The sequence below is a fragment of the Mustela nigripes genome, chromosome 4, assembly GCF_022355385.1.
Source record: "Mustela nigripes isolate SB6536 chromosome 4, MUSNIG.SB6536, whole genome shotgun sequence".
Classification (NCBI taxonomy): domain Eukaryota; kingdom Metazoa; phylum Chordata; class Mammalia; order Carnivora; family Mustelidae; genus Mustela; species Mustela nigripes.
Genome location: NC_081560.1, coordinates 22,964,855 through 22,992,774, shown reverse-complemented (window position 1 = coordinate 22,992,774; position 27,920 = coordinate 22,964,855). Strand labels below are relative to the sequence as shown.

Below are 27,920 nucleotides of genomic sequence, written 5' to 3'. Positions count from 1 at the left end.
GCAGAAGGCGGGGCCCGCCGGCTCCGCGCGGCCCCCACCCGCGGGCCGGGCGGCATTCCTGGGAGGCCGGCGCTCTGACGTGGACTCGGGGGCCGCAAGCGCGGCGTGGGGGGGCCGCGGCCCCGGGGGCTTCTTAAACCCCCCGCCCCGGCCCGGCCCGCACTTCCCGAGCACCGCTCCGCCCCCGGAGGGAGAGAGAAGGAGAGAGAGAGAGCGCGACCGAGGAGCAGAGGAGGCCCTCCGAGTCCCGCCAGCCAGGGCGCGAGAGAAGTTGATAGCGCAGCGCAGAGCAGCGAATCCCGCGGTCGCGCCCCGACAGCGCCCCGACAGCGACCCGGCCCGAGCCCAGCCCCGGCCCAGCAGGCAGCCCAGTCCCCGCCCCAGCCCCGCGCCAGCATGATGAACAACAACGGCTACTCCGAGGCCGCCGGCCTCGGCCTGGGCGACGAGGTGGACGACATGCCGTCCACAGAGAAGGACCTGGCGGAGGACGCGCCGTGGAAGAAGATCCAGCAGAACACGTTCACGCGCTGGTGCAACGAGCACCTCAAGTGCGTGGGCAAGCGCCTGAACGACCTGCAGCGCGACCTCAGCGACGGGCTGCGCCTCATCGCGCTGCTCGAGGTGCTCAGCCAGAAGCGCATGTACCGCAAGTTCCACCCGCGCCCCAACTTCCGCCAGATGAAGCTGGAGAACGTGTCCGTGGCCCTCGAGTTCCTCGAGCGCGAGCACATCAAGCTCGTGTCCATCGGTCAGTGCGGGCGAGCAGGGTGCGGGCACGGGGGGAGGGGGACCTGCCCCGAGGATGGGCCGGCCGGTGGGGCTGGTGGACACAGAGGGTGGGTGGGCGCGGGGAGCTGAGATGGAGCAGAGGGAGACGCCCTGGCAGAGGGAGACAGGGACAGGCCCCTGGCCCCGGCTTGCTTCCCCGCCCATCCACGCAGGCCACAAGGGCACTGCTGCACGCAGGTCTGTCCCTAGAGCAGCGTCCAGGGGTGTCCGGATGCGGAGGTCCCGGCCTTACCGTTCCTAAGTCCTCCAGCTCAGCCTTCCCGCACACACTCCCATCAACCCGACTGGACTCATTGTCCCCTTTCTTGCCATTGGGCCATCCCAGCCCATGCTTGAGAAGACAGGGTTGGTGCCCATTACTGATTCCTGGGGGTGTCTACTCCCTAAACAAAACAAATAGCTTCTTTGCCTCCCAGCTCCTCCACAGGGGAAGGACTGGGCTGAAGACAGGTCCCAACCACTGCGCATCCAAGGGCTAGGAGGCAGAGGGAGAGCTGGTGGCCAGGCAGGCATGGGGCTGGGGGCCCTCCGTAGGCATGTGCTCAGCAGCTGGGTTCAGGCCCCTGGGCCAGAGCAGGCCGGGCCCAGCCTCAGAAACCTAAAAAGGCACTGAGCAAGTGCAGAGAATCTTAACCCCTGCCTGTCCACCTCCTGCTTCAGCCTGCCTTGGAGGGTACTCCCCCAAGTCCATGCCAGGCCCCAGCCCACCTCCTAGGCCGGGATTGGCTGTAGCTAACCTTCTGGGTTGAGGGGAGGGAGGAGAAGGCCTGTAGAAGGGAGGAAGTCATTGAGTGTAACCAGATTTGGAAGGTGTATCAGTGCTGGTGGGGGTGGGGAGGCACTCCAGGCTTCCAAGCCCAGCGGGGGATCTAAGGGTGGGCTCTGAGTGGCACGAGGCTGCTCCTCCCCTTCAGCCCCGCTGTGCTCCCTGCTGGATCGGAACCTAGGAAGACCCCTACCCTCTACCCCTGGGAAGACCCCCTACCTCTCACCCTGTGGTGAGCTCTTCCGAGTCTTGCTGTGATTTACAAGAAGGGGCCCCTTGGGGTGCATCCCAGGGCCCCAGGAGAGGAGTTTCACACAGGGTCAGCTGCCTTCCCCCACCAGGGTACCCCAGAGACTTCTCTAGATAATTGAATGTCTGTCCACCCCCACTGTCCCTCAGGGCATCTCTAGGCCTCCTGAATTAGCAGCTGAAGTCAGTCCGGGGCCCTTTGCCCTGTCCAGTCCCTTCTCTAGGCCTTACCCCTCCTGCCCCAATACTGCCCCCTCACCCCACCCTCTCTGGCCTGGAAATAGCCCTGCCTCCGTGACACAGCAGATGTCTCTGAGCTTTCCAGAAGGACGAGCCTGAGGACAGGGGGTGGGGGAGGGGGCTCTGGTGTTTGTAGTGGGGCTGAGGGCTGCATGAATATGTGTGTGTGTGTGTGTGTGTGTGTGTGTGTGTGTTGGGGGCCATCAGACAGTGTGCGGGGGAAGTCAGAGACAATCCGCTCTGGGGCTGTCATCCCCCCTGAATGCTGGGATTTGATGACGGGACTGACTGTCCCAGGTGGGGTCTCAAGGGGGGTGCCTGGGGCCTCACCAGGACTTTATAGGAAACTGCAGCCTTCCCCTCCCTTCCCCACTGCGGGGGTGGCCGGCCCCTCTCCAGGCCTCATCCTTCCTAAGCACACCTCTCCCCTCCCCCATGCCGGTGCCTGGCTTGGGCCCCTTGGCTCAAGTGTGGAGAGGCCGGCTCAGAGGAGAGGGGGAAGAAGCAAAAGATGGTTTGGGGGTGGGAGGGACGCTCCTCCGTTCCCGCTGAGAGGAAGGGGAACTGTTCCCCATTTGGGCCAAGTGGCTGACTCGCGCTGATGAGATAAGCTGTCAGCAATTCGGGGCCGGGCCTGAGGCTAAGTGAGGGGGGAGGGGGCACCGGCAGTGGGGCTGCTCAGCCCTGCGGGGAGATGTAAAGGGATTCCCCATCAGGGGTGGCATTCTGCTTCCTCTGGTTCCCTCTGGCCCACGTAGTGGTGGGAAGGGACTGGCCGGGGGTGGGGTGGGGGGGCTTCCGCTGGGCATTGTCTCAGGACTGAAATGGAGCATCTGGGCCCCCGTTAGGGGGTCAAAAAGACTCCCCACTTCTCTTTCTAGGACTAACCTGGGAGCTGGGAGCCACGAAGTCCACCTGAGGAGGGGGTGCTCAGCCTAGGTTGACGAGCTGTGTGCCCTTACCCCAGCACCCCAACCCGGCCCCCACCACCCCCTCAGCCCCTCCAAACAAAGAGGCTTAATGAGCTCTGTGCCACAGCTGTTCCCCAGTTGCTATTCCTTCTAGAGCCAACAGCTGAGGGAGGGGCTGGAGGGGGCAGCAGCTGTGCCGGCCCCTCCCTCGCCCAGGCCCTCTCTCCTCCCCCTCCACTTGAGGCCTGGGGTGGCCTCAGGGACTGGCTGTCAGGCTCCTCCCACCCCCTTGGGGGTGTCCCCAGGCCAGAGACGAAGTGGTGGCTCCGGGTGTGAGGGAGGACTCCTGGCTTGGTTGGAGCTCCCTCTCCTGCCTGGCCTGGGGGGCGGGGGCGGGGGCGGGGGCGGGTAGGGAGGGTAGGAAGGTCATTGCTCCTGAGCGAGACTCCAGGCCCCTCTCTTGCCTCATGCCAAAGTGGACCACTTGCTGTTTGGCCCAGGGCCAGTTCCTGGGGAGAAGCTTCTCCCTGAAGCAAATATGAACGACACCCCCTCCCACCCCAGCAACCTCAGGGCCTCCCTCCCAGAAACCTGGCCCCAGTTGCAAGAAACGCTCCCGGCTGTGTGCGCACTGGCTTTGGAGGCTGTCGGGGTGGTGAGAGGCGGCGGGGCACTGGGTGTCAAGACTGTGTGAAAGTCTTGCGGGCCGTGTGTTTGCGAGAGCGCGCCGGAGCAACAGGAGGCCGGGAGGGAGTGTGTCATGGAATCTGAAAGCTGCCAAACCATTGTGCTGCGGCCGAGCCAGGGGGGAGTGGGGGCGGGCTGGGGAGCTGCCGGGGAAGGAAGGATGAATCAGTGAAAGGGTGAGGGAGCCAAGGGGGCTAGAGCTGGGGGCCAGAGGGACACACAGGCTGAGATTCTCCCTCCTGGGGGGGTTGGTGGGGGGTGGGGTGGGGGACTCTGGAGTTCCGAAGGCCTTTGGTCTCCGAGCTGCTTTCTCCCGATATCCAGAGAAGGAAAAGATGTGTTAAGGGGCGGGGGTGCCTCCAGCCCCACCCTCTGCTATCTCTCGGGCAACACCAGTAAACAAGGCTGACGCTCCCCGCCCCCACCCCCTCCTAAAAGTGGTGTTCAGGGAACCTGACAATCCTGCATTGTCCTTACATATAAGCTGGTTTGCAAAGATGTATCCTCTAGTCCACCTTGGCTCCTGGATCTTTCTGGCTGTGGAAGGAAAACCAGGTCCCCCAGATCTTGGGGAGTGCGTTCTGGCATTCCCCCCAGGAGGGGATGGGTGGGGAGTCTGAGCTTCCCAGACTTGAGTCCACACGGGGGACATTCTTCCTGGCTCCTGTGAAATCCCACCGGCCCCAACATTTAAAAACATGATTTTCAAGCCTTACCCGAGCTTGCACTGTACCCCCTCCCTCCGTCCCGAACTTTGTTCCAAAAGCCTTTTATGGTGTTCAGAGGAGAATTTTGCTGGAACCAAGTTAGCTTTATTCCTCTCCAAATTAAGTTTTAAGATATGCATCCATTCAACCAGTATTTATTGAGTATAAGTAAATACTGATAAATAATAAAATACTATCTAGTGTGAAAGAAGCCAGACAAAAAGAGCACATACTATAGGATCCCATTTGTATAAAACTCCAGAAAATGCGGATGAATCCATAGTAACCAAGGGCAGACCAGTTGTTGCCTAGGAAGGAGGGACAAGGAGGGGCGGCCGGAGGGATCACAAAGGGTCGCGTGTGAGGAAATTTGGGGAGAGATGGGTATGTTTATGACGTGGTGGTGGCGTTAGGGGCATGTACAGTTGTGTACTCGAATATGGGCAGTTTGCTGGGTGGCAGGCATACCTTAATAAAACTGTTAAAAAGTGAAAAAACAGCGTTCTGCCCCCAGGAGGCTTACAATCCCGGATAATCGCCCAGGTGCCTGCAGCCTGATGGAGGCCCATGTCCCACAGGTGAAAGTACCTGTTGCGGGAGCACATTGGGAAGCAGCCTCACCGAGAAGGGAGGGTCCTGGAAATGTTAGGCTTCTGGGTCCAGCCTCCTCAGAGGGTGTGACTTTGGTAGGCAGAGAAGGGGGCAGTTTCCAGAATCAGGCATTCCGCCCCCCGCCACCCCCCAGGGCTCTAAGGGCAACTTCGGGAGCTGAGCTCTGCTGTCCTCTCCGCTCTGCAGACAGCAAGGCCATCGTAGATGGGAACCTGAAGCTCATCCTGGGTCTCATCTGGACACTGATCCTGCACTACTCCATCTCCATGCCCATGTGGGAAGACGAGGATGACGAGGACGCCCGCAAGCAGACCCCCAAACAGCGTCTGCTCGGCTGGATCCAGAACAAGGTGCCCCAGCTGCCTATCACCAACTTCAACCGCGACTGGCAGGACGGCAAGGCTCTGGGCGCCCTGGTGGACAACTGTGCCCCTGGTGAGTGGGCCGGCGGGCCCATCACGGAGCCCTTCGCTGGTGGTGGTGAGGCCTGTGCTTGTCAGAGTGGCGGTGTCAGGGCTGGGGGAGTCGGAGCGCCTGGGGGGCTTGCCCCCTGCTCCAGCCGAGAGTCTTTGCTGGCGTCAGGCCCTTGTGTGACGGGTAGTGTCAGATCCTGTAGCTGCGTTCCTCCTTTTACAGACAGGGACACTGAGGTCCAGAGAGGGCCAGTGACTCGTCCAAGATCACACAGCTTATTTGTGGCAGAACCAAGCTAGAGCCCAAGGCCTCAGCTTCCTCCTCCATGAGCTTCGTACTTTGCCACAGGGGTACCATTTCTGCTGAGCTGAGAGAACGGAAGTGTGGTAGAACTTATAGCAAGAAGGCCAGGAGCTCGACCCTGAGAAGGTTCTTCTTCATGAGACCCCAGGAGACGCTTGAGGGAGAGCCGAGGCTGGTGGGGCACCCCCTGGTGGCCAGTGGCCCGGCCCTGCCCCCTCTCACTGTAGGCCCCGGCCTAGTCAGGTGGGGGCAGCTCAGGGACCACGAGGAGACGGAGGCATCACAGAATAGTGCTCTGCCCCACAGGCAGCTCCCTCTCTGACCGTGACCCCCCAAACAGATAGGTCATCTTCTAACTCGGCTGGATCAGCTGGGCTACTAGCCCCTTGGGAGAGTCCTCCCCCAGCCTAGGGTCAGCCGGGGAGCAGGGGGTGGGAGGCGGGGGCACTAGCCACTTGGGAAGCATTCCCAGCTGCTGAGCCATTGCCCACAGCTGGTGAGGCCGCTAGCAGTGAGCTCAGCTGTTCCGGCGGTCATGGATTCCAGCCTTTGAGCCGGCCCCCTCCCAACCAGTGAGCATCACCTCTTCTCCAGCTCTGGCCCAGACCAAGCACCCCCTTACCTCTGCACCCCTCGACAGGAGTGATCTGGAGTCACCTTAGCATTTTTCCCATTAGGAGGGATGGGTTTTCTCTGGCCACAGAAGAGAACCCATTCTCTGAAAACATGCCCTTAAGTACCTCAGTTTCCCCAAGTGCTCAGTGAGGAAAGAGAGGGTGTCTCTTGCCCTAAAGCTGATGTGGGAAGGGCCTGGGACTCTAGGACTTGAGGCCAGCTGTGAGAAGGCCTTCTGGAGGCACAGGTCTGGGGCATGTGCAGGATGGGGCCTCCGACCTCCCCTATGTACTCCCGGGGCAGCTGGGATGAGGGGGAGTCCTTATAGGGTCTGTGCTGGGACCCGGGCAGCCAGGAGACTGACTGGCAGGGCCGGTGCCAGGCTGCGTCAGCCAAGGCAGAAAGGCCTCATTGTTGGTGCTCGGAGTGGGCCGGGGGGGGGTGCGCCTCTCAACAGTGATGGGCATCCCAGCCGATGGGCCCGAACATAGAGGGTCAGCAGGAACCTGGCCTGTCAGGGGCCTCAAGCCGCGTGGCCGTGGGTGTGACTCCGCAGCGTGTGAGACTCTTGGATGCGCAGGTGCTCTGCATTCTGGCTGGCTGCTTACCCCTAATCGTCATCTCCTTCTGCCATCTCTCTAGGCCTCTGCCCTGACTGGGAGGCCTGGGACCCCAACCAGCCCGTGCAGAACGCCCGGGAGGCCATGCAGCAGGCGGACGACTGGCTCGGGGTGCCCCAGGTACACGAGCAGATGGGGTGGGGGAAGAGTAGAGGGCCAGAGGGCCCCGGATGCATGTTGGGTCTCTGAGTCAGGCCGTGGGAGAGAAGCGAGGTTGTTAGGCCAAGGGCACCCTGTAACCCTCTTCCTCCCTGTGGCAGGTGATTGCCCCCGAGGAGATTGTGGACCCCAATGTGGATGAGCATTCTGTCATGACTTACCTGTCCCAGTTCCCCAAGGCCAAACTCAAACCTGGGGCCCCTGTTCGCTCCAAGCAGCTGAACCCTAAGAAGGCCATCGCCTATGGGCCTGGTAGGTGCTGAGCCCCCTGACTATCTTCCTGGGTGGCTGGGGACACCCTAGGGTGGAGTGCTCTAAGTACCCCGGCCCTGCCTTCCGCCCCTCAGGCATCGAGCCCCACGGCAATACTGTGCTGCAGCCCGCCCACTTCACCGTGCAGACAGTGGACGCCGGCGTGGGAGAGGTGCTGGTCTATATCGAGGACCCCGAGGGCCACACTGAGGAGGTACGGAGAGCCTCTGGGGACAGGAGGGATTGGCATGGGCTTGGAGCCAGAGACCACAGGCTAACAGGGATGGCCTGGAGACGGCCACCGGCACTCGCTGTTGTGCTGGGGACTGGAGGAGGCGTCGCCATGGGGGGCACCAGGCACTGTGGGGGCAGGAGGGGCTACGGCCACTGTGACTTCTAATCTTTTTCTTTCCCAATAGGCCAAGGTGGTTCCCAACAACGACAAGAACCGCACCTATGCGGTCTCCTATGTGCCCAAGGTCGCTGGGCTGCACAAGGTAGCTCCCAGCAGACCCTCCCCATTCCAGTCACATGCTTAGCTCTGGCTGAGTGGACGCCCCTCCCCGCAGTTTGCACCACCCCTCACCCCAGCACACCCAGAGGCCCGCCTCTCCCCGACCTTGGCTCCGCTCTGCCTGCCCACCCCCCCCAGAACTGCTTTTCCCAAGAAGCTGAAGCTTGCCCCCTGTCCCCAGGTGACCGTGCTCTTTGCCGGCCAGAACATCGAACGCAGCCCCTTTGAGGTGAATGTGGCCATGGCCTTGGGGGATGCCAACAAGGTGTCAGCCCGTGGCCCTGGCCTGGAACCTGTGGGCAATGTGGCCAATAAACCCACCTACTTTGACATCTACACAGCGGGTAAGGACAGGCCCCAGCAAGGTGGCGGCCCGGCAGTCCGTGACTGCAGGGGGTGACATGGATGCGGACCTGGGGCAGAGGGGGGTAGGTGGGCCCAGGGCAGGGGAGCTCGGTGTGCCCGGAGCAGGGGTGCTCACAGCCTTTGTGCCTGGCAGGGGCTGGGACTGGTGATGTTGCTGTGGTGATCGTGGACCCGCAGGGCCGGCGGGACACAGTGGAGGTTGCCCTGGAGGACAAGGGTGACAGCACATTCCGATGCACATACAGGCCTGTGATGGAGGGGCCCCACACTGTGCATGTGGCCTTCGCCGGTGCCCCCATCACCCGCAGCCCTTTCCCTGTCCACGTGGCAGAAGGTAAAGGCCCTTCATCCCCATAGTCCCACTCACTGAGGCCAGGACATAGAACTGCCACCAAGTTCTGGGTCGGAGTGCTTATGGGAGAAGGGAGCAAATCCAGGGATGGGACGGGAGAGCTGAACCTTTGAAATAGGTAGAGAAGCCATGGTGGCGGGGAGGGACAGGCGTAGATCTGGAGAGGCCTCATCTGCATTCTCTCCACACACTACCCCTGGAGACCCAGGAGACCACAACAAAGCTTGTCAGACAGGGGCCACCCTGGGAACAGTTGCAGGGGCATATGCGATAGGCCTCAGGTGGGGGCTTCTGCCACTCGGGTCCCTCCCGGCTGCTCAGAGCCTTTGCTGCCAGTCGACCACTCCATGCCCATCCTCTCCCAGGCTGAGAAGGTGGTGGCATATTAGTACTATCTGGGAGAGGTGGCGCCGGCGTGGCCATAGGTGACCTGCCTCACCTGTGCTGGGGGGGCAGGGCCCAGTGTGGAACTGCCCCCCCTTCCGTGGCATACTGTGGCAGGCCCCAGGTTCCATGCCATTGCCTGTGCCCCATGCCAGCTCCACCCCCCCCAAGGGGTTTGAGTCCAGTTTATGTGTTCCGTGCAGGCTGAGATTGCCATGCTTTGGCCCGTGTTTAGCAGCAAGGTCTGGGTTCACTGCCATTGGTAGCCTTCTGTGGCAGATTGATCTCCATGCATTGCCTGTGATTTGTGGCAGGCTCCCTGTTTCGTAGGATGTCTCCTGTTCTGGGGCCCTGCATAATGTTTTGGGGCATGACTTAGTCCTAAAGCTGCTGTGGAGGGTCTGCCTGGGAAGGCTCACGTGGCTATGGGTGGGTGCCCTTGGGTGGTTTGGGGCCCTCCCCTATCTCTCTTTGCCCCCCTCTCTGCCCAGGCTCTGCCATGTGTTTGTCCCAGGCAACACTGACTCTGAGAAGCCCAGAGGGGAGGGTTTCTTACAGCTGGCTCCCTGTCCTGGCATGGCTCCCAGGGGCCCCGGTTGTGTCAGGGGCTCCCAGAGGCAGACAGCACGAGGCCCAAGCCCATGCCTTTGAGGATGTCAGGGAGACTATGCCCAGGGAGGTGGCGGGGAGGAGTGGTGAGAGGCTGAGGCTCTATCTCAGGCCCCTCAGCACCCCTGATCTTCTCTCTCGAACCCCCAGCCTGTAACCCCAATGCCTGCCGTGCATCGGGGCGGGGCCTGCAGCCCAAGGGTGTGCGTGTGAAAGAGGTGGCAGACTTCAAGGTGTTCACGAAGGGTGCCGGCAGCGGGGAGCTCAAGGTCACAGTCAAGGGGCCAAGTGAGTACCAGGGCCCAGGACTGGGGAGTGGGAGAGCAGGGAGGAAATCTGGTCAGTGGGTCTGAATACCTGAGGGCAGTGATGGCCAGCACCATGCCTGCCACCCTGGAGAGACTCCAAAGAGAGGCTGACCAAAGGCACCATGGACTCTTGGGCACCTTGTCTCTTCTCCTGCATCAATTTCCCGACTACAAGCCGGGAAGGATCCTCTCACCCCTACATGCTACCCTGGGGGTCGTGCAGAGGGAGGACATGTGATCTCTGCCTGAGCTTCAGCTCTGCCCCCTAGTAGCAGTGCCCTCAGGCTACGCCTGGATCCCCAGGGCTCCTTGAAGGGACTAAGGAACTCTGACCCCCTTCTCTGCCCCCCTTCTCTGCCCCCCATCTCAGAGGGCACAGAGGAGCCGGTGAAGGTGCGGGAGGCCGGGGATGGTGTGTTCGAGTGTGAGTACTACCCAGTGGTGCCTGGGAAGTACGTGGTGACCATCACATGGGGTGGCTATGCCATCCCCCGCAGGTAAGCCATGCACCCCATGCCTTCCTGTCTGGGCCCTAACGGGGCGGGAGGAGGATGAGGGGCTACCTGGTACTCCGAGGGGAGGGTGGTACGTCTAGTGGAGGTACTTCCTAGCATGGACGCCAGATTCCTCTTTGCCCAGCCCCTTTGAGGTACAGGTGAGCCCAGAGGCAGGAACACAGAAGGTTCGAGCCTGGGGTCCCGGCCTGAAAACGGGCCAGGTGGGCAAGTCGGCCGACTTTGTGGTGGAGGCCATCGGCACGGAGGTGGGGACACTGGGTAAGTGGCTGGATTGTAGCAGGTGCGAATGCTGGGGAGTGGTATGTTGGAGGGACGTGGGAAGTGAGTGGGGGCACAGGAGGTGGGAATGCTGGGTAGCATCGGGATGAGATGGAGTGGGGCACTGGGGCGACGGAGGGAGTGATGGGAGTGTCCGAGCTGCCTCTCATGGCCTCTCATCTTCCCTCCCTTGCACACAGGCTTCTCCATTGAGGGGCCCTCACAGGCCAAGATCGAGTGTGATGACAAGGGGGATGGCTCCTGCGATGTGAGGTACTGGCCCACAGAGCCCGGGGAGTATGCCGTGCATGTCATCTGTGATGATGAGGACATCCAAGACTCGCCCTTCATTGCCCACATCCAGCCGGCCATGCCCGACTGCTTCCCAGACAAGGTGCGGTTGGGGACCTGCATGTGGACCCAGGATGGGGCTAGGGGGCCCTCCTCCAGTCCCTGTCCTAGCTTTCCGCTCCTCCCCCTGCACAGGTGAAAGCCTTTGGGCCTGGCCTGGAGCCCACTGGCTGCATCGTGGACAAGCCTGCAGAGTTCACCATTGATGCCCGCGCCGCTGGCAAGGGAGACCTGAACCTGTATGCCCAGGTGGGGCACCGCCCAGCCCTGTCACCCCCCACTGTCCCAGGCAGGAACCCTGGGAGGGTGGGGGCAGGTGAGAGGCAGAGGAAGTTGTAACATCTCAGGACGCTCATGGATCCAGGAGAACTATGCAAAACTGAAAATTGTGTTTTCTGATGATAATCTTAACATATTTTACAAAAAGTGTATTTGGTTGCACTAATAATTTTTTATTTGAAAGATGATTTGATTCAGACATTGGCTTCCCAGATCAGTTCCTCAAACTGGTGTCCACCAACCCCTAAAGTTAATGTATTCTTGGGTCCAAGAGGATGATTTTTCTTTAAAGTGTTCATTGTTCAACTTTAGAAACGTGGATTTAGCCCAGCCTCTCCCCTACTAACACCTTTCAGCTGCCTAGGCTAGGAGGTGAGGGGGCCTAGATGGTCTCCAGACAAATTCCAGGCTCCCTGGGTACGCTCTGCCCCTGGGCTCTCTCAGCCTAAGGTCTGTAGCGGATGAGTAAGGAGGGCGGCCTAAGGCCAGCAGAGGGCGCCAGTGCTCTGAGGCGGCCTGAGCACCCTGAGACTCTGCTTGGTGTTGCCCGCAGGACGCTGACGGCTGCCCTGTCAACATCACCGTTATCCCCAATGGCGACGGCACCTTCCGCTGCTCCTATGTGCCCACGAAGCCCATCAAACACACCATCATCGTCTCCTGGGGAGGTGTCAACGTGCCCAAGAGCCCCTTCCGGGTGTGTCCTCCTACCCTGCCCCTTGACCCTGGGGTCCCAGAGGGAGGGTAGAGGCCTGTGCAGGAGATGTTGGTTGTCCCTGGGCCCTTGTCAACACTCTTCACCCACGGAGGCCAAGACTGGTCCCAGGGCTGGGCTGGTGGTGCTGGGGAAAGAGGCCTTGTGGGAGGGGCAGTGTGCTGAGTGAGCATCGACCCCCTCCCCACAGGTGAACGTGGGAGAAGGCAGTCACCCTGAGCGGGTGAAGGTGTATGGCCCCGGCGTGGAGAAGACGGGCCTCAAGGCCAACGAGCCCACCTACTTCACGGTGGACTGCAGTGAGGCTGGGCAAGGTGCGCCGGGCTGTGGCTGGGGATAGGGGTGCGTGCGGCCTGGGGTGGGATCCCCGGGCAGGGTCTGCGTGGGTCTGTGTTGGTGGGGTACCTGCTCTGGCTAGATCCTGTTTCTGGGCAGAGTTCAAGTGGGACTAATTAAGTGGGGGTGGGGGCTGTTGGGACCTCACTCATGGCCTCGTGCCTGCCGCCCCTCAGGTGATGTGAGTATTGGCATCAAATGTGCCCCTGGCGTCGTGGGCCCTGCAGAAGCTGACATTGACTTCGACATCATCAAGAACGACAATGACACCTTCACAGTCAAGTACACGCCCCCAGGAGCCGGCCACTATACCATCATGGTGCTGTTTGCCAACAAGGTACCCCCCCTTGGCTTTTGGCAATCATCGGCAGCCTGCACCCTCCAAGTCTCAGCCAGTGGCTTGACATGCTGTCAGTTACAGACAAGATCACAACTATCGCTCAAGCCCTTCTTGTGTGCAGGCAGTGTGCCTTAGAAGGCACAAAGCGGGGGGGCTTTTTCAGAAGCTGCCTTTGCCTACCCTCACCAAATCTTTCTTCCATCCAGGAGATCCCTGCCAGCCCCTTCCACATTAAGGTGGACCCATCCCATGACGCCAGCAAGGTCAAGGCTGAGGGCCCCGGGCTGAACCGTACAGGTAGGTGTCTGGGCAGGGGCCGGGCTGGGCTGGAGTTGGGGCTGCGTGTCCACCAGACCCTCACCACCGTCTTGACTTGGCCCCCCCAGGTGTGGAAGTTGGGAAGCCCACTCACTTCACGGTGCTGACCAAGGGAGCCGGCAAGGCCAAGCTGGACGTGCACTTTGCTGGGGCCGCCAAGGGTGAGGCTGTGCGGGACTTTGAAATCATTGACAACCATGACTACTCCTACACTGTCAAGTACACAGCGGTCCAGCAGGTGCGCCCCACCCCTTCCCTGCCTCCCCCATCCTGGCTGACAGGTCCTGCATCTCCTTCCTCCAGTCTCCGAGGGCCACTTCTGAGTCTTGGCCCCTTTCCTGCCATCCCTGTGCTGTGGCTGTGCCCCTCTGAGCCTCGAGTCCATGGCCTTGGGCATGTTGCCAGACTTTGTTGTCTAAGCCACCAGGTTCTGACTTGCTCTTGTACCCAACAGGGCAACATGGCAGTGACAGTGACCTACGGTGGGGACCCTGTCCCTAAGAGCCCCTTTGTGGTGAATGTGGCGCCCCCGCTTGACCTGAGCAAAGTCAAAGTTCAAGGCCTGAACAGCAGTAAGTGGGGCAGGAGTGGACCTGGAAATGACAGGGATCATGGGGTGGACCAGAGCCCCTGTTCACTGTGCCCCCTCGCCCTCTCCGCAGAGGTGGCTGTGGGGCAAGAACAGGCGTTCTCCGTGAATACCCGAGGGGCTGGCGGTCAGGGCCAGCTGGATGTGCGGATGACCTCCCCCTCCCGCCGACCCATCCCCTGCAAGCTGGAGCCCGGGGGCGGAGCTGAAACCCAGGCTGTGCGCTACATGCCCCCTGAGGAGGGACCCTACAAGGTGGACATCACCTATGATGGTCACCCCGTGCCTGGCAGCCCCTTTGCTGTGGAGGGTGTCCTGCCCCCTGACCCCTCCAAGGTGAGGAGACAGGAGCTGGAGGGAACTGGGATTCAGGGGTTTACAGGGAAGATGGAGGAGTCAGGGGCAGAGGCCAGAGGGCCCCCGTTTCTGGAGTGAATACCAAGGGGATACCAAGGTACCCCCCTGGCCCCGGACCTGCCTCTGAGATAGCTTAGTTATTAAGAGCGTGGCCTTTGGTCGCACCTGGGTTTGAATTCCAGGGATAAATGATTTGGGCCATCTGCCTGCACTTCCTCATCTGGAATTGTTCTAAGAAGGACTCAATCTGTGGTGGTCGCTCCAAGGGGCAGAGCTGGGTGGGGAGCCATGGAGACCAAGCACGGGAGGGGCCCGAGGTGAGAACATCATATCTGTGCTCCTCTTCTAGGTCTGTGCTTATGGCCCTGGTCTCAAGGGCGGACTGGTAGGCACCCCGGCACCCTTCTCCATTGACACCAAAGGGGCTGGCACGGGCGGCCTGGGGCTGACCGTGGAGGGCCCTTGTGAGGCTAAGATCGAGTGCCAGGACAATGGCGATGGCTCATGCGCCGTCAGCTACCTGCCTACGGAGCCGGGCGAGTACACCATCAACATCCTATTTGCCGAAGCCCACATTCCCGGCTCGCCCTTCAAGGCCACCATCCGGCCTGTGTTCGACCCAAGCAAGGTGCGGGCCAGCGGGCCGGGCCTGGAGCGTGGCAAGGCCGGCGAGGCAGCCACCTTCACTGTGGACTGCTCAGAGGCGGGGGAGGCTGAGCTGACCATCGAGATCCTGTCGGACGCTGGCGTCAAGGCCGAGGTCCTGATCCACAACAATGCCGACGGCACCTACCACATCACCTACAGCCCCGCCTTCCCTGGCACCTACACCATTACCATCAAGTACGGCGGGCACCCCGTCCCCAAGTTCCCTACCCGCGTCCACGTGCAGCCTGCTGTCGACACCAGCGGAGTCAAGGTCTCAGGCCCCGGTGTGGAGCCTCACGGTGAGTGAGAGGAGGAACCCGTGAGGGAGCCATGGTCAGCAGCAGCGGGGAGGGAAGTGGGGCTGAGGGCTTAGGGAGGGCCACGGTGGGGTGAAAGGGTTTGGGGGCAGCCGTCGAGTCCTGGGGGCTCGGATACCCCAGGGAAATGGCTAGGCACGGGGGCGCAAGGTACAGGGAAGCAGAAGACCCAGACATACCCTTCCTTGCCGCTGTGGGGCACCGGAGGTGAATAGAGGATCATGGGTTGGGAGTGGGCACAAGGCAGGGGCCATGGGAGACGGGCCCGGAGTGCACAGGCGTGCAGAGGGAGGTGGGGCTCAGGCTGGGAAGTAGCACGTCTGGAAGGAAGAGTCTGGGAGCTGGGGAGAGTGGAGGCGTGAGTGCCCGTGGGAGAGCTGCTCTGGCCCCACACTGAGTGCCCCTCTTCTGGGCCCCAGGTGTCCTGCGTGAGGTGACCACCGAGTTCACTGTGGATGCCAGATCCCTAACGGCCACGGGTGGGAACCACGTGACCGCGCGTGTGCTCAACCCCTCGGGGGCTAAGACAGACACCTATGTGACGGACAACGGGGATGGCACCTACCGGGTGCAGTACACAGCCTATGAGGAGGGTGAGGGCCCGGCGGAGTGGCGCGGGGGCAGGGGGGGGTGGGGATCTGATGACACTGCTCCTGGCACGGTCGCAGTCTTGGGGCCGCGCACATCCCGACCCGCTCTGTGTGGCTGGCTTCCAGGTGTGCATCTGGTGGAGGTGCTGTATGACGAGGTCGCTGTGCCCAAGAGCCCCTTCAGAGTGGCTGTGACGGAAGGCTGTGACCCCACTCGTGTGCGGGCCTTTGGGCCAGGCCTAGAGGGGGGCTTGGTCAACAAGGCCAACCACTTCACCGTGGAGACCAGGTAACCTCCCCCTTGCCGGGACACTGAGGCTGTGGCCACCCTGATCTCAGCCCCTTGCCCTTCTCCTCTGTCCTGTGTGCACCTCACGCCAATCCCCTCTCAAGGGTGACCAGGAGCAAACCTGTCCTCCCCCCCAGCTCCCTCCTGCCCCAGTGTCTCAGATCGACCCCTGTAGCTGGTCCCTCCTCAGTGGGGCCCTGGCGGCCTGCTCTCCTTCCTCCGCTCACCCCATGCAGCCGCTCTTCCCTCTCCCCACTCGCTCACGGTCACTAGCAGAACTGAGGAGGGTGTCACCTTGCAGGGGAGCGGGCACTGGAGGCCTCGGCCTAGCCATCGAGGGCCCCTCGGAAGCCAAGATGTCCTGCAAGGACAACAAAGACGGCAGCTGCACCGTGGAGTACGTCCCCTTCACCGCCGGGGACTATGACGTCAACATCACCTTCGGGGGGCGACCCATCCCAGGTGCGTGGGGAGAGAACTGCAGGAACGTCCAGGGGCTGTGGTGGGCTAAGCAGCTCCCGTCCGCGCTGCTGACACAGTTCCCAACTCATTTCAGACAGAGAGAGAGAGAGCATGAGCAGGGGAGAGGCAGAGGGAGAGGCAGAAGCAGACTCCCCCTGTGAGCCGGGAGCCTGATGCGGGGCTCCATCCCAGGACCCTGGGATCATGACCTGAGCCGAAGGCAGGCACCTAACTTTATCTGAGCCACCCGGGTGCCCCAGAAGTGGATTTTATTTTTAAAAATCCATTTTTTGCATTTTAGTTAGGACTTTTTTTAATTACTTTTAAAAAAATTAACATAGTGTATCATTAGCCCCAGGGGTACAGGCCTGTGCATTGTCGGGCTTACACCCTTCCCAATGGCAAGACTTCTCCCAGGCGGGCAGCTCAGCTCAGGAGGTCTCAGCCTCAGTCTGCAGCCAAGTTTATCTGTCCCCGTTTACATTTTCTTAGCAAGTTCTTAAGCGTTTGCACACGTTGGTCTGGCCTCCCTGGGGCATTTCGGCCAGCACCGCCGGCCTCCTCAGTGTCTGTGACCCTCCTGGGCAGGTGGACTGGGCTGATGTCCTTCTCCTTGCAGGGAGCCCGTTCCGGGTGCCGGTGAAGGATGTGGTGGACCCTGGGAAGGTGAAGTGCTCGGGGCCAGGGCTGGGGGCCGGCGTCAGGGCTCGGGTGCCCCAGACCTTCACAGTGGACTGCAGCCAAGCTGGCCGAGCGCCGCTGCATGTGGCCGTACTGGGTCCCACAGGTACAGAATGTCAGGGCAGGGCGGAAGGAGGGGTGGGAGGCTGGGGTGCTGGGAGGCTCTGCTGACCCTGCCCCCCTTGCCCAGGTGTGGCGGAGCCCGTGGAGGTACTGGACAATGGAGGCGGCACCCACACGGTCCACTACACCCCAGCCACCGATGGGCCCTACACAGTAGCCGTCAAGTATGCTGACCAGGAGGTGCCACGCAGGTAACTACTTTAGGGCTCCCATGCTGTGACCGAGCTGGGAGGGGCCCTCCTCCTGGGGCCATACCTGTGGGCCCCTGCCAGGGCCCTAGGGGTGCCCCTTTCACCTGTCTTGGTCTCAGCTGGTCTCAGTCTCAGCCACCCCAGCCTGCTCCTCCGTGGGGCTCCCTGCCTGTCGTCACAGAGAGGCAACACAGCCCCTGGGGCTCTCCTTGGCCCAGGCTTTCCCACCGCATAGCTACCACATTAGTGCCTTGGGAAAAGACAGGTGGGGGGAGAAGGCAGCCCTTGGCACCCTCCTCTTTAAACTGACCTCAGCATCTTCCTGGGGAACACAGGACGCCACATCCTGGGCGTCCTGGAGTAACCCTCCCACAAAACCCAGGATGTGATCTGTTCCCTTCTCCCTGCCCCAGAGAATCCTCCCTCCTTACGTGTGTGGGGAGGAACTCCTCCCAGACCCCCAGCAAACTGTCCATCCTTTCTGCCCCTCAAGCCCCTTCAAGATTAAGGTGCTTCCTGCCCACGACGCCAGCAAGGTACGGGCCAGTGGCCCCGGCCTCAACGCCTCTGGCATCCCTGCCAGCCTGCCTGTGGAGTTCACCATTGACGCCCGGGATGCTGGGGAGGGTCTGCTCACCGTCCAGATCCTGGTGAGTCCCTATGTAGCTTGTCTCCCCCGTCAGGGTTTGGCCACAGGCAGGGCCTGACCTCTGCTTCTCTCCCAGGACCCCGAGGGAAAGCCCAAGAAGGCCAACATCCGGGACAACGGGGATGGCACGTACACTGTGTCCTACCTGCCAGACATGAGCGGTCGGTACACCATCACCATCAAGTATGGTGGCGACGAGATCCCCTACTCACCCTTCCGCATCCACGCCCTGCCCACCGGGGATGCCAGCAAGTGTCTTGTCACAGGTGGGTGCGCGTCCCCCCTGCTCTGCCCCTGCTCACCGTCATGTACCCCTCACAGCTCTTCCAGGTCCCTGGCCTAGTCCCTAGGGGACTGCCAGTCAGAGAGCCCCCCTGCCCTGCCCCCCCTCCCCTTGCCCCTCCCCGACACCATGGCTGTGTGGCCTCACACTCTTCTCTGTTTCCAGTGTCCATTGGAGGCCATGGTCTGGGTGAGTGCCCTTTTTCTTCTTACTGTGGGCTGAGGTGATGAGGGCAGCTGGGAATGGAGAGGGACCGGGCACAGCTCCCACCGACCCTCAACTTGGCTCTTTTGGGTGGCAGGTGCCTGCCTGGGACCCCGCATCCAGATCGGGGAGGAGACCGTGATCACGGTGGATGCCAAGGCAGCAGGCAAGGGCAAGGTGACGTGCACAGTATCCACACCCGACGGGGCGGAGCTTGACGTGGATGTGGTGGAGAACCATGATGGTACCTTTGACATCTACTACACGGCACCCGAGCCGGGCAAGTACGTCATCACCATCCGCTTCGGAGGCGAGCACATCCCCAACAGCCCCTTCCACGTGCTGGTAAGCTCCATGGCCCCGGACAGTGGATGGGGAGATGGGCCCTGTTAGCAGCAGCAGAGAATCCCAGAACCCGCTCCCCGTCTGATGGATTCTGGGCCCAGAGTGTTCTGGAGTCAAGTCTTTGGTTTCCCACAGCCTCCCAACTTGGGAGTTGAGCACAGCCCATTTTCTGGCCTCTCCAGTGGTCTGTCAGTTTTCTCTGGAGGGGCTGGCCATGTAGTTCTCCAACCCTTGGGCCCAGAGTCCCTAGACATTCCCCCCTTCCCCGCCAGGCGGCCCTGCGGGACGATGCAGCCCTCCAGAGGGAAAGCTCACCAGATACCCATCCTACCCCAAGGGCGGCCCAAGATCTCAGGTCCCTGGGCCATTCTCGGAGGCAGCTCCTGAGTGCTCGGGCTGACATGAGCTGGCCTGCCATAGCCCGTGCTCTCCGTGCCTTGCCTCCCAGGCGTGTGACCCCATGGCCCACGTGGAGGAGCCCTCTGATGTGCTGCACCAGCCCAGCACCTACCCTGCACATTGGGTACTGCTGCCTCCTGCCCGGGCTGCTCCTCGCCCTCCTCCTGCTGTTTCATTTCTTCCTTCTAGTCTTCCGTGGCCAGGGCTGGGGCTTGGTGTGGGGCCATACTGGGGAGCGGGTGGGTCCCAGGCTGAGCACGGCACCTCTTCTCTTGCAGCCTGCCGCTCTGGTTTCACCATTAACCATCTTGTTCTTTCCTCCCTTTCTTGGACTTTTATTGGGACTCAGGCCAAGCTCTGCAAGGCTTCCCTGGCAATGACTGTTCCTCTCCCCTGCCACAGGCCACAGAAGAGCCAGTGGTGCCTGCAGAGCCAATGGAGTCCATGCTGAGGCCCTTCAACCTGGTCATCCCCTTCACTGTACAGAAAGGGGAACTCACAGGTAGTGTCCTGGGGCCCTGAGACAGGGGGGCTGGGGAAGCCAGTGGAGAAACCAGCTACCCCAGGCCCAGAGACGGGAAGCGAGCTACCCAGGGTTACAGAGCCAAGTTCGGCATAGCTGGAACTCAGACTCAAGCCTTCTCTGCCCCAGTGTGGGCTTCATCTCACTGCTCTGGGCTGTCTCTCGGGGCCTGGAGCAGTAGGGAATGGGGGGCATGCTAGTTAAAAACAGGGTCCCTGACATAACTCTGCTACCCCGCAGGGGAGGTACGGATGCCCTCCGGGAAGACAGCCCGGCCCAACATCACCGACAACAAGGACGGCACCATCACGGTGAGGTACGCGCCCACCGAGAAAGGCCTGCACCACATGGGGATCAAGTATGACGGCAACCACATCCCCGGTAAGTTGGGGCCGGGCTGAGAGGAGGCCGCTGTGGCTTCGTCCTCACCTTCCTTCTTTCAATAAACATCCATTGAGCGCCGACTGTATACAGACACTATGGGAGGCAGACTTCCATCAGTCAGGTCCCCCACGGCAGACAGGGCAGCTGCAGGAACATCCAGGGGCTATGGTGGGCTCAGGCAGCTCCCGTCTGCCCTGCTGACACAGTCCCTTCTCTCGGTCTCCTCCAGGAAGCCCCATGCAGTTCTACGTGGACGCCATCAACAGCCGCCATGTCAGTGCGTACGGGCCAGGCCTGAGCCACGGTATGGTCAACAAGCCGGCCACCTTCACCATTGTCACCAAGGACGCCGGGGAAGGTGAGGAGAGCTGGAGGCAGAGGGCTGGGCTAGGAGGCCAGGGTGCAGGGTGCAGGGCTGAGGGCAGGACCTCTGATCTCACCCTCCCTCCTCCTCCAGGGGGTCTGTCCCTGGCCGTGGAGGGCCCCTCCAAGGCTGAGATCACCTGCAAGGACAACAAGGATGGCACCTGCACCGTGTCCTACCTCCCCACGGCGCCCGGAGACTACAGCATCATCGTGCGCTTTGATGACAAGCATATCCCAGGGAGCCCCTTCACAGCCAAGATCACAGGTGGGGCAGGGGTGGGCCCACGAGCTGGGAGGGCAAGCCCAGCATGTCCGTGTAACCTGGGGTGAAAGGGTGCGGGCCCCTCTGGGTGCAAGCGGTCATCTTTGGACAAATTCAAGGAGCCCTCCATTCCCTAGAGCAGATGGGAGGTATCCGCCCACCCCCTGTGCTTTCAAACACCTCACCTCCTATTAGGTCACTGAAGTAACTCTGGAGAAGTTAGGGTACTGCTAATCTCTTCTGGTAGGTCGGCAGGCCCAGAGAGGCTAAGCCACCGGATCAGAGCCCCATGGCGGCCAAGGAGTCTGTGTCCTCTGCTCTAGTCTCGTGTGTTGGTTCCACAAAACCATGTGACTTGCAATTAAAATACACAGATCAGGGCTGAGCCCATTCAGGCCTGAAGCACTCACGGGGCAGCTGGGGTACTGGGTCCACCTGTAATCTCCCGCAGCCAACGTGCGACCAAAAAACCTGCTCTCTCAGGCCTTTCTGCCCTTTGAGGTGTCCCAGCTGTCGAGTCCAGTGGGGTCAGCTAGGAGGTCTCCCACGCCCCGTGAGGACACAGCCAGCCTGGACTCCTAACTGTCTGACATATCAAACTCCCCCACCAGGTGACGACTCAATGCGCACATCACAGCTGAACGTGGGCACCTCCACGGACGTGTCCCTGAAGATCACCGAGAGTGATCTGAGCCTGCTGACCGCCAGCATCCGTGCCCCCTCGGGCAACGAGGAGCCCTGCCTGTTAAAGCGCCTGCCCAACCGTCACATTGGTGAGTGCGGGCCGTGAGGAAGGGCCGCTGGAGGGGGTGGCTGCTCTGCCGGGCCCAGGGCCCTGTGCCTGACCACCCCCTCTCCACAGGCATCTCCTTCACCCCCAAGGAAGTTGGGGAGCACGTGGTAAGCGTGCGCAAGAGTGGCAAGCATGTCACCAACAGCCCCTTCAAGATCCTGGTGGGGCCATCTGAGATTGGGGACGCCAGCAAGGTGCGCGTCTGGGGCAAGGGTCTGTCCGAGGGACAAACCTTCCAGGTGGCGGAGTTCATCGTGGACACTCGCAATGCAGGTGCTTCTCACCTCAGGGACCAACCCCCCACCCCGTTTCAGCTGGTGCTTCTAATGAGGATTTAGAACTTTCCTGCCCACCCCGCCCTCCACAGGAACTTCCTGGCCCAGTCCCTGGGGATTCATATTCCAGGGGAGGGGGTAGTGCTTCTTCCATGTCACTTCTCTCACGTTTGGAAGCCCAGCCGTCCTGAGTTTCTGACTCTCCCTTACTGGCTGGAAGCTAAAAGGCCCACTGAGGGACTTTTCCAGACTGCCTCAGCCCTGGCCCTCTGGTTCAGGGCCAGGCTTATCCCTCCTCCTGCAGGGCCCGCTGTCATTAGTGGTTATCATACATGTTGGGCCCCTGGTCCAGACAGAGCCTGTAGCATGCGGAGGGGACAGCAGAGTGGCAGGGCCTGAGGGAGAGGTGTCCTTGGCTTCCTGCCAGGTTATGGGGGCCTGGGGCTGAGTATTGAAGGCCCCAGCAAGGTGGACATCAACTGCGAGGACATGGAGGATGGCACGTGCAAAGTCACCTACTGCCCCACTGAGCCAGGCACCTACATCATCAACATCAAGTTTGCTGACAAGCACGTGCCCGGTAAGCTCTGGGCGGTGGCTGGGCAGGGGGAGGCCGCAAGGCTGGGGTCTGAGCTAGCTGATGGCCCCCTTCTCCTGTTCTAGGAAGCCCGTTCACTGTGAAGGTGACCGGCGAGGGCCGCATGAAGGAAAGCATCACGCGGCGCAGGCAGGCGCCTTCCATTGCCACCATTGGCAGCACTTGCGACCTCAACCTCAAAATCCCAGGTGTGAGCCCGGAAGAGCCGACGTGGGGCTCCAGGGAGGGTGGTGGGCCCAGAGCCCACCCCAGGGCAGTCCTGGCTCGCTCACGTCTGTGGCTCCGTGTCCCGCAGGGAACTGGTTCCAGATGGTGTCTGCCCAGGAGCGCCTGACGCGCACCTTCACCCGCAGCAGCCACACCTACACCCGCACGGAGCGCACGGAGATCAGCAAGACGCGGGGCGGCGAGACCAAGCGCGAGGTGCGGGTGGAGGAGTCCACCCAAGTTGGGGGCGACCCCTTCCCTGCCGTCTTTGGGGACTTCCTGGGCCGGGAGCGCCTGGGCTCCTTCGGCAGCATCACCCGGCAGCAGGAGGGTGAGCATCATGGCTGTGCTGGGCCAGGGGCCTCCTGGAGCCTCTGGGAGGCCGGGACAGGACTGGGAGGGCACGGCAGGTGGCCGCGGGGGCTCTGGGCAGAAGCAGAGCTTTCACGGAGGAGGGAGGGCGGGCCCAAGGCTGGGAGCAGTCGTCCTGATGCTCCCCACTCCCTGCAGGGGAGGCCAGTTCTCAGGACATGACCGCACAGGTGACCAGCCCGTCAGGCAAGATGGAAGCCGCTGAGATCGTTGAGGGAGAAGACAGTGCATACAGCGTGCGCTTCGTGCCCCAGGAGATGGGGCCCCACACAGTTACTGTCAAGTACCGCGGCCAGCATGTGCCTGGTAGCCCCTTCCAGTTCACTGTGGGCCCACTGGGTGAAGGCGGCGCCCACAAAGTGAGGGCTGGAGGCACTGGACTGGAGCGAGGGGTGGCCGGCGTGCCAGGTGAGGGGCAGGGGCCAGGCAAGGGGGTGGCAGGGCGGCCAGGGGGCGGGGTGGGGTGCTAACGAGCTGCCTCTGCGCTGCTCCCCTGTCCCCAGCTGAGTTCAGCATCTGGACCCGAGAAGCAGGGGCTGGGGGCCTGTCCATTGCCGTGGAGGGCCCCAGCAAGGCGGAGATTGCCTTTGAGGACCGAAAAGATGGCTCCTGTGGGGTCTCCTATGTTGTCCAGGAACCAGGTAGGTGTCCATGATGGAGGGGGAGGCTGAGCCTGCCGAACCTTTCAGACTGGGATGCTGACCAGAGCAGAGAGAGGGGCCCCAGAACTCCCCCTTCACCTGGGCGCCTGCTCTTGCTCTGCCCCATCTCCCTCCACCCCGCACGGCTGCAAATGTGAGACTCTCTAGACCTGAGCCCTGACCCAATGAGCCTGTCCTGTCCTGAGGCGGGCCGGAGGTGCCGCCACCCCCATCTCCTGTCCAGGGGCCTGTGCTGACCAGCCTTCCCTCCCCAGGTGACTATGAGGTCTCCATCAAGTTCAACGATGAGCACATACCAGACAGTCCCTTTGTGGTGCCTGTGGCCTCCCTCTCAGATGACGCTCGCCGCCTCACCGTCACCAGCCTCCAGGTATGTGCTCAGGGGTAGGACCTGGGCAGGAAGTGAAGGCAGGTCCATGTGTCCAGGGACTTAGCAGTGGCCTTGAAAGAGGCAGCAGGGGAAACCATGCCTCCCCGCCAGGTTCACCTTCACATACTCCCATCCCCAGCTGGCCTCCTTGTGCTTCTTCCAGTCCTTCCCCTTGACCCGCCTTCTCCAGGGAGCCCTGCCCAGGCCAATCTAGGCCACTCTTCCTTCCTGGGCCTCTGGGTCATACAGCATGATCAGGCACTGGCCTGCTTTATGGTGTAAGTCTTACCCCCCCAGCCAGGACAGGGTTTGTCAGCTCATCCCCCCACCGTGCCCAGCACAGCCAGGTGGGCCCACCTCTGGGCAGGTGGATGCCAAGGCGACAGGCCCAGCCCCTGCCTCCCACCTCCCTGAGCTGGGCCAGCAGCCTCTAGGCTAGGCGGGCAGCAAGAGCAGTGCTCCAGACCCTTCCAGGAGTCTGAGCACCAAGCTTTGCGCAGTGGCAGTATCGTAGCCAATGAGGTTTATCCGAGGCGCGATTATTGCTAACAGAAGTCTGAGCACCTTCTGTGGCCTCTGCAGGAGACAGGTCTCAGGGTGAACCAGCCGGCGTCCTTTGCAGTGCAGCTGAACGGTGCTCGGGGTGTGATCGATGCTCGCGTGCACACGCCCTCGGGCGCGGTGGAGGAGTGCTACGTCTCTGAGCTGGACAGCGGTGAGCTGGCCCTGGCCTTGTCCCCCCATGCCGGGCCCTTCTGGGGGATGGGGAGGGGAAGAACAAAGGCTTACTCACTAGCCCTCTGCCCAACAGACAAGCACGCCATCCGCTTCATCCCCCATGAAAACGGCGTCCACTCTATTGATGTCAAGTTCAACGGTGCCCACATCCCTGGCAGTCCCTTCAAGATCCGTGTTGGGGAGCAGAGCCAGGCTGGGGACCCAGGCTTGGTGTCAGCTTACGGTCCTGGGCTTGAGGGAGGCACTACTGGTGAGTGTCTGGGTCTGGGGAAGAGGGCTAGATATTGGGGTACTCGGCTTCTGGTCCTGTACTGCCCTGACCCAGAGGGCTGAGGCCCTGCAGAGGTCTGCTGTGGGAGCCTGGGGCTCGGCTCAGCTCTGGGCCCTGGCTCAGCCCTGGGCCCCAAGCCCTTCCTGCCTACAGCCTTGCTACCTCCAACCCCCAGGCGTGTCATCGGAGTTCATCGTCAACACCCTGAACGCAGGCTCAGGGGCCTTGTCTGTCACCATCGATGGCCCCTCCAAGGTACAGCTGGACTGTCGGGAGTGTCCTGAGGGCCACGTGGTCACTTACACTCCCATGGCCCCTGGCAACTACCTCATTGCTATCAAGTACGGTGGCCCGCAGCACATCGTGGGCAGCCCCTTCAAGGCCAAAGTCACAGGTGAGTGCCCTGGGTGGGGGGCATCCCTCCGGCCCAGCCTGGAGGACTCCAGTGGCCATTCACATTGAGTCACAGTCTGACGCGAAAACCACAGGCAGCTTAGCAGGAACAAGCAGGTCTGCCCTCACTCTGTGCTCCGTATGTGCAGCCGCAGAGAATCCGTTTCGAAGATCAAATTCTTCTCTTTACTGTTGTCCGTCACTTGATTTTCCGCCCACCTGGCTTCTAGGTATCTGGGTTTCTAGAGAGCAAAACTCAGTAAATACTTAGCAGGCTCTCCTTTTGGGAGCAGGAGTGAAGGAGTAGTTGGGTCTGTGATCTTTTTAAAGCAAGACTCTTACCCTGTGACTTGGGTTCCCAGGCCAAGCCAGGGTGAGAGCTGGAGCCACCCAAAACCCAGGACTTCAGGATGCCAGAGCTGGCGCACGCAGCCGGGCTCGCTGGGTGCCACAGCAAGGGAGGGGACACGGCCCATGGGACTGTCAGCGTGGGGCCGAGGGCCTGCATCTCAGGGGAAGGCAGGACTCCCCCCGCAGTCTGTGTTTACCCCAACTCTGTCCCTCAGGTCCCCGGCTGTCTGGAGGCCACAGCCTTCACGAAACATCCACAGTCCTGGTGGAGACCGTGACCAAGTCGTCCTCCAGCCGCGGCTCCAGCTACAGCTCTATCCCTAAGTTCTCCTCAGATGCCAGCAAGGTGGTGACCCGGGGCCCGGGGCTGTCCCAGGCCTTTGTTGGCCAGAAGAACTCCTTCACTGTGGACTGCAGCAAAGCAGGCATGCTGAGGGAGGACAGGGGTGGTGTCCCAGGGTGGGCCAGGGCACAGGGACAGGGGGATGGGGGATGCTGAGGGGCTGCGGGCCCCTGGGTGACCCAGCCCTTTCGGTCTCCTTCTCCAGGAACTAATATGATGATGGTGGGTGTGCACGGGCCCAAGACCCCATGTGAGGAGGTCTACGTGAAGCACATGGGAAACCGGGTCTACAACGTCACCTACACTGTCAAGGAGAAAGGGGACTACATCCTCATCGTCAAGTGGGGCGACGAAAGTGTCCCTGGAAGCCCCTTCAAAGTCAATGTGCCCTGAATCCCGGAAGTGCCTCCCCCAGCCTCGGCCCCCACCTCCGGCCAACGCACTCACACTCACACACAAACACACACGCAAGTACCACATCTAGAAGCACACGCAGAATCAGACCACAAACACCTGCCTGGGGTGAGGGACGGGCGGCACAGCCTCCCTACCCCGCCATGCCCCCCTGGGCTTGGAGGACCTCACCTGTCTCAGGGCAGTGTTCCTCCCATCGAATGTGACACACGAGGGTGGGCTAGGGGTTGGGAGGGGGTGAAGGAAAGCCCTGAGTTTTCTGGTGGGGCTGAGGCCCGCGGGAAGCATGTGTTTGGGGGTGTCTGCGTGTGTGAGAGGTCACCCTCAAACTGCACTGCCGGCCAGACCACCTTGCTGCTAAGGACTGTGTCTGGCCCCTCTGGTGGCCACAGGACTTGGAGAAGAAAGCACAATCAGAGGAGAAAACAGACCCAGACCCAGCAGCAGCGCTGGACGTGGCCTGGCCCTGGGCGACCTCTAGCTGCCCAGCCAGGCTTCCTGGAGGACTGCTTTCTCTCTCTCTCTCTCTCTTTTTTTTTTTTTTACGGTTGCACAGTTCTGCCCCATGGGGGGCCTTTTTTACACATTGCGAGGCCCAGCTTTCTGGGGGGACTTTTGCACATACCATGCGGCTCTGCTGGGAGTCGCTTTTGTGGAAAACTCCAAATAAAGTGCGGCCTGTCGCGGAGGCTGGGCTGTTGTGCGTGTGCTTTCTACAGGTGGCCGCCATTCGTCTGGGGAGGGCTGGGGCTGTGAGGGTACCTGGAAGGACCAATGACAGGGCCCTCCAGGATTAATCCTCCAAACCCTAGAGAGCTGGCCGTTGGGACAGGGAGGTGAACGCTGTTCTGGAAGACTGTCCTAGGGCTCCTGGGAGGCCAGCTTCCCTTTGGCCTGATCTCAAAAATGTTAAAAAAAAAAATTAGGTCCTTAGAACAGTGAGCACAGACTCAAACAGGAAATGTTCCTCACCCAGCAAGCAGGCAGAACCCCACACAAACCCAGGAACCTACAATCCAGCTAAGGCCAGGGTCAGGTCTGGATCTGCTCTGGCCCTGCCAGCAGTTCTGACCTCGCTCAGGACCCCAACCGGAGCCAGTCTCCTCACTGGTAACCCTGGCCTGAGCTCTTCCCTTGGTCTCCCTGGCCCACGACCATCTGCAGGCAGCACCTGCGGCCGGCCCTGCTTCGGGCTCCCCAGCTCATGGACCCCTGAACTACTCTTGGAGACCCTCCACCGCCGCAATTGGCCCCCCTAGCCCACCAGCCTCTTCGTGAACATAATCTCACCAGCTCACAGCCCCCTGAACTAGCCTCCCTGGCCCTAAGCCTTTTCACTTAACTTCCCGGCAGCCACTTACCTGAGCCTCCCCGGCAGGCTTGCTTCCTCTACTAGTCTCCCTGGCCCGCCGGCTCTCTCCCCCTAGTTGCCCTGGCCCACTGGCCTCTCCCCTAACCCCGCCAGACTCCCTGGCCTGCCAGTCTCTCCCTACAGC

The 27,920-nt window shown here is 61.5% G+C and overlaps 1 protein-coding gene, 1 long non-coding RNA gene and 1 pseudogene across 3 annotated transcripts; 2 read left to right on the top strand and 1 right to left on the bottom strand.

Moving 5' to 3' along the window:
• Window positions 1–45: 45 nt before the first annotated feature.
• Window positions 46–27,112, top strand: FLNC (filamin C). Of its 2 annotated transcripts, XM_059396444.1 has the most exons (48): window positions 46–751; window positions 5,151–5,399; window positions 6,939–7,036; window positions 7,177–7,327; window positions 7,423–7,541; window positions 7,747–7,824; window positions 8,023–8,185; window positions 8,341–8,541; window positions 9,703–9,840; window positions 10,231–10,357; window positions 10,500–10,636; window positions 10,837–11,030; window positions 11,123–11,236; window positions 11,820–11,963; window positions 12,172–12,295; window positions 12,494–12,654; window positions 12,864–12,954; window positions 13,044–13,213; window positions 13,430–13,547; window positions 13,638–13,900; window positions 14,271–14,868; window positions 15,306–15,479; window positions 15,603–15,765; window positions 16,067–16,227; window positions 16,847–17,014; window positions 17,099–17,222; window positions 17,716–17,872; window positions 17,948–18,137; window positions 18,320–18,343; window positions 18,456–18,703; window positions 19,152–19,226; window positions 19,505–19,604; window positions 19,866–20,006; window positions 20,239–20,367; window positions 20,467–20,640; window positions 21,249–21,410; window positions 21,500–21,703; window positions 22,133–22,285; window positions 22,369–22,491; window positions 22,599–22,841; window positions 23,021–23,290; window positions 23,386–23,523; window positions 23,799–23,914; window positions 24,497–24,629; window positions 24,726–24,902; window positions 25,099–25,317; window positions 25,883–26,092; window positions 26,216–27,112. In XM_059396444.1, exons 1-48 carry the CDS (start codon window positions 397–399, stop codon window positions 26,401–26,403), a joined length of 8,157 nt encoding a protein of 2,718 aa, XP_059252427.1. In that variant the 5' UTR covers window positions 46–396; the 3' UTR covers window positions 26,404–27,112. The 2 variants fall into 2 exon arrangements, with proteins under 2 accessions (XP_059252427.1, XP_059252428.1); XM_059396445.1 differs by lacking the exon at window positions 19,152–19,226.
• LOC132015728 (uncharacterized) lies at window positions 20,425–24,567 on the bottom strand. The gene is made up of 3 exons (XR_009403755.1): window positions 24,479–24,567; window positions 23,841–23,935; window positions 20,425–20,512 (listed from the first exon to the last, which is right to left on the bottom strand). It is a non-coding gene; the product is annotated as an uncharacterized LOC132015728 (long non-coding RNA).
• LOC132016967 (U4 spliceosomal RNA) lies at window positions 24,403–24,474 on the top strand (annotated as a pseudogene).
• Window positions 27,113–27,920: the final 808 nt, after the last annotated feature.

Bases quoted from the DNA above. Each gene is read 5' to 3' on its own strand.
- FLNC (XM_059396444.1), top strand. From the start codon at position 397: ATGATGAACAACAACGGCTACTCCGAGGCCGCCGGCCTCGGCCTGGGC. The intron at 8,542-9,702 runs GTAAAGGCCCTT...TCGAACCCCCAG, and splicing joins CCCTGTCCACGTGGCAGAAG to CCTGTAACCCCAATGCCTGC. The intron at 13,548-13,637 runs GTAAGTGGGGCA...CCCTCTCCGCAG, and splicing joins AGTTCAAGGCCTGAACAGCA to AGGTGGCTGTGGGGCAAGAA.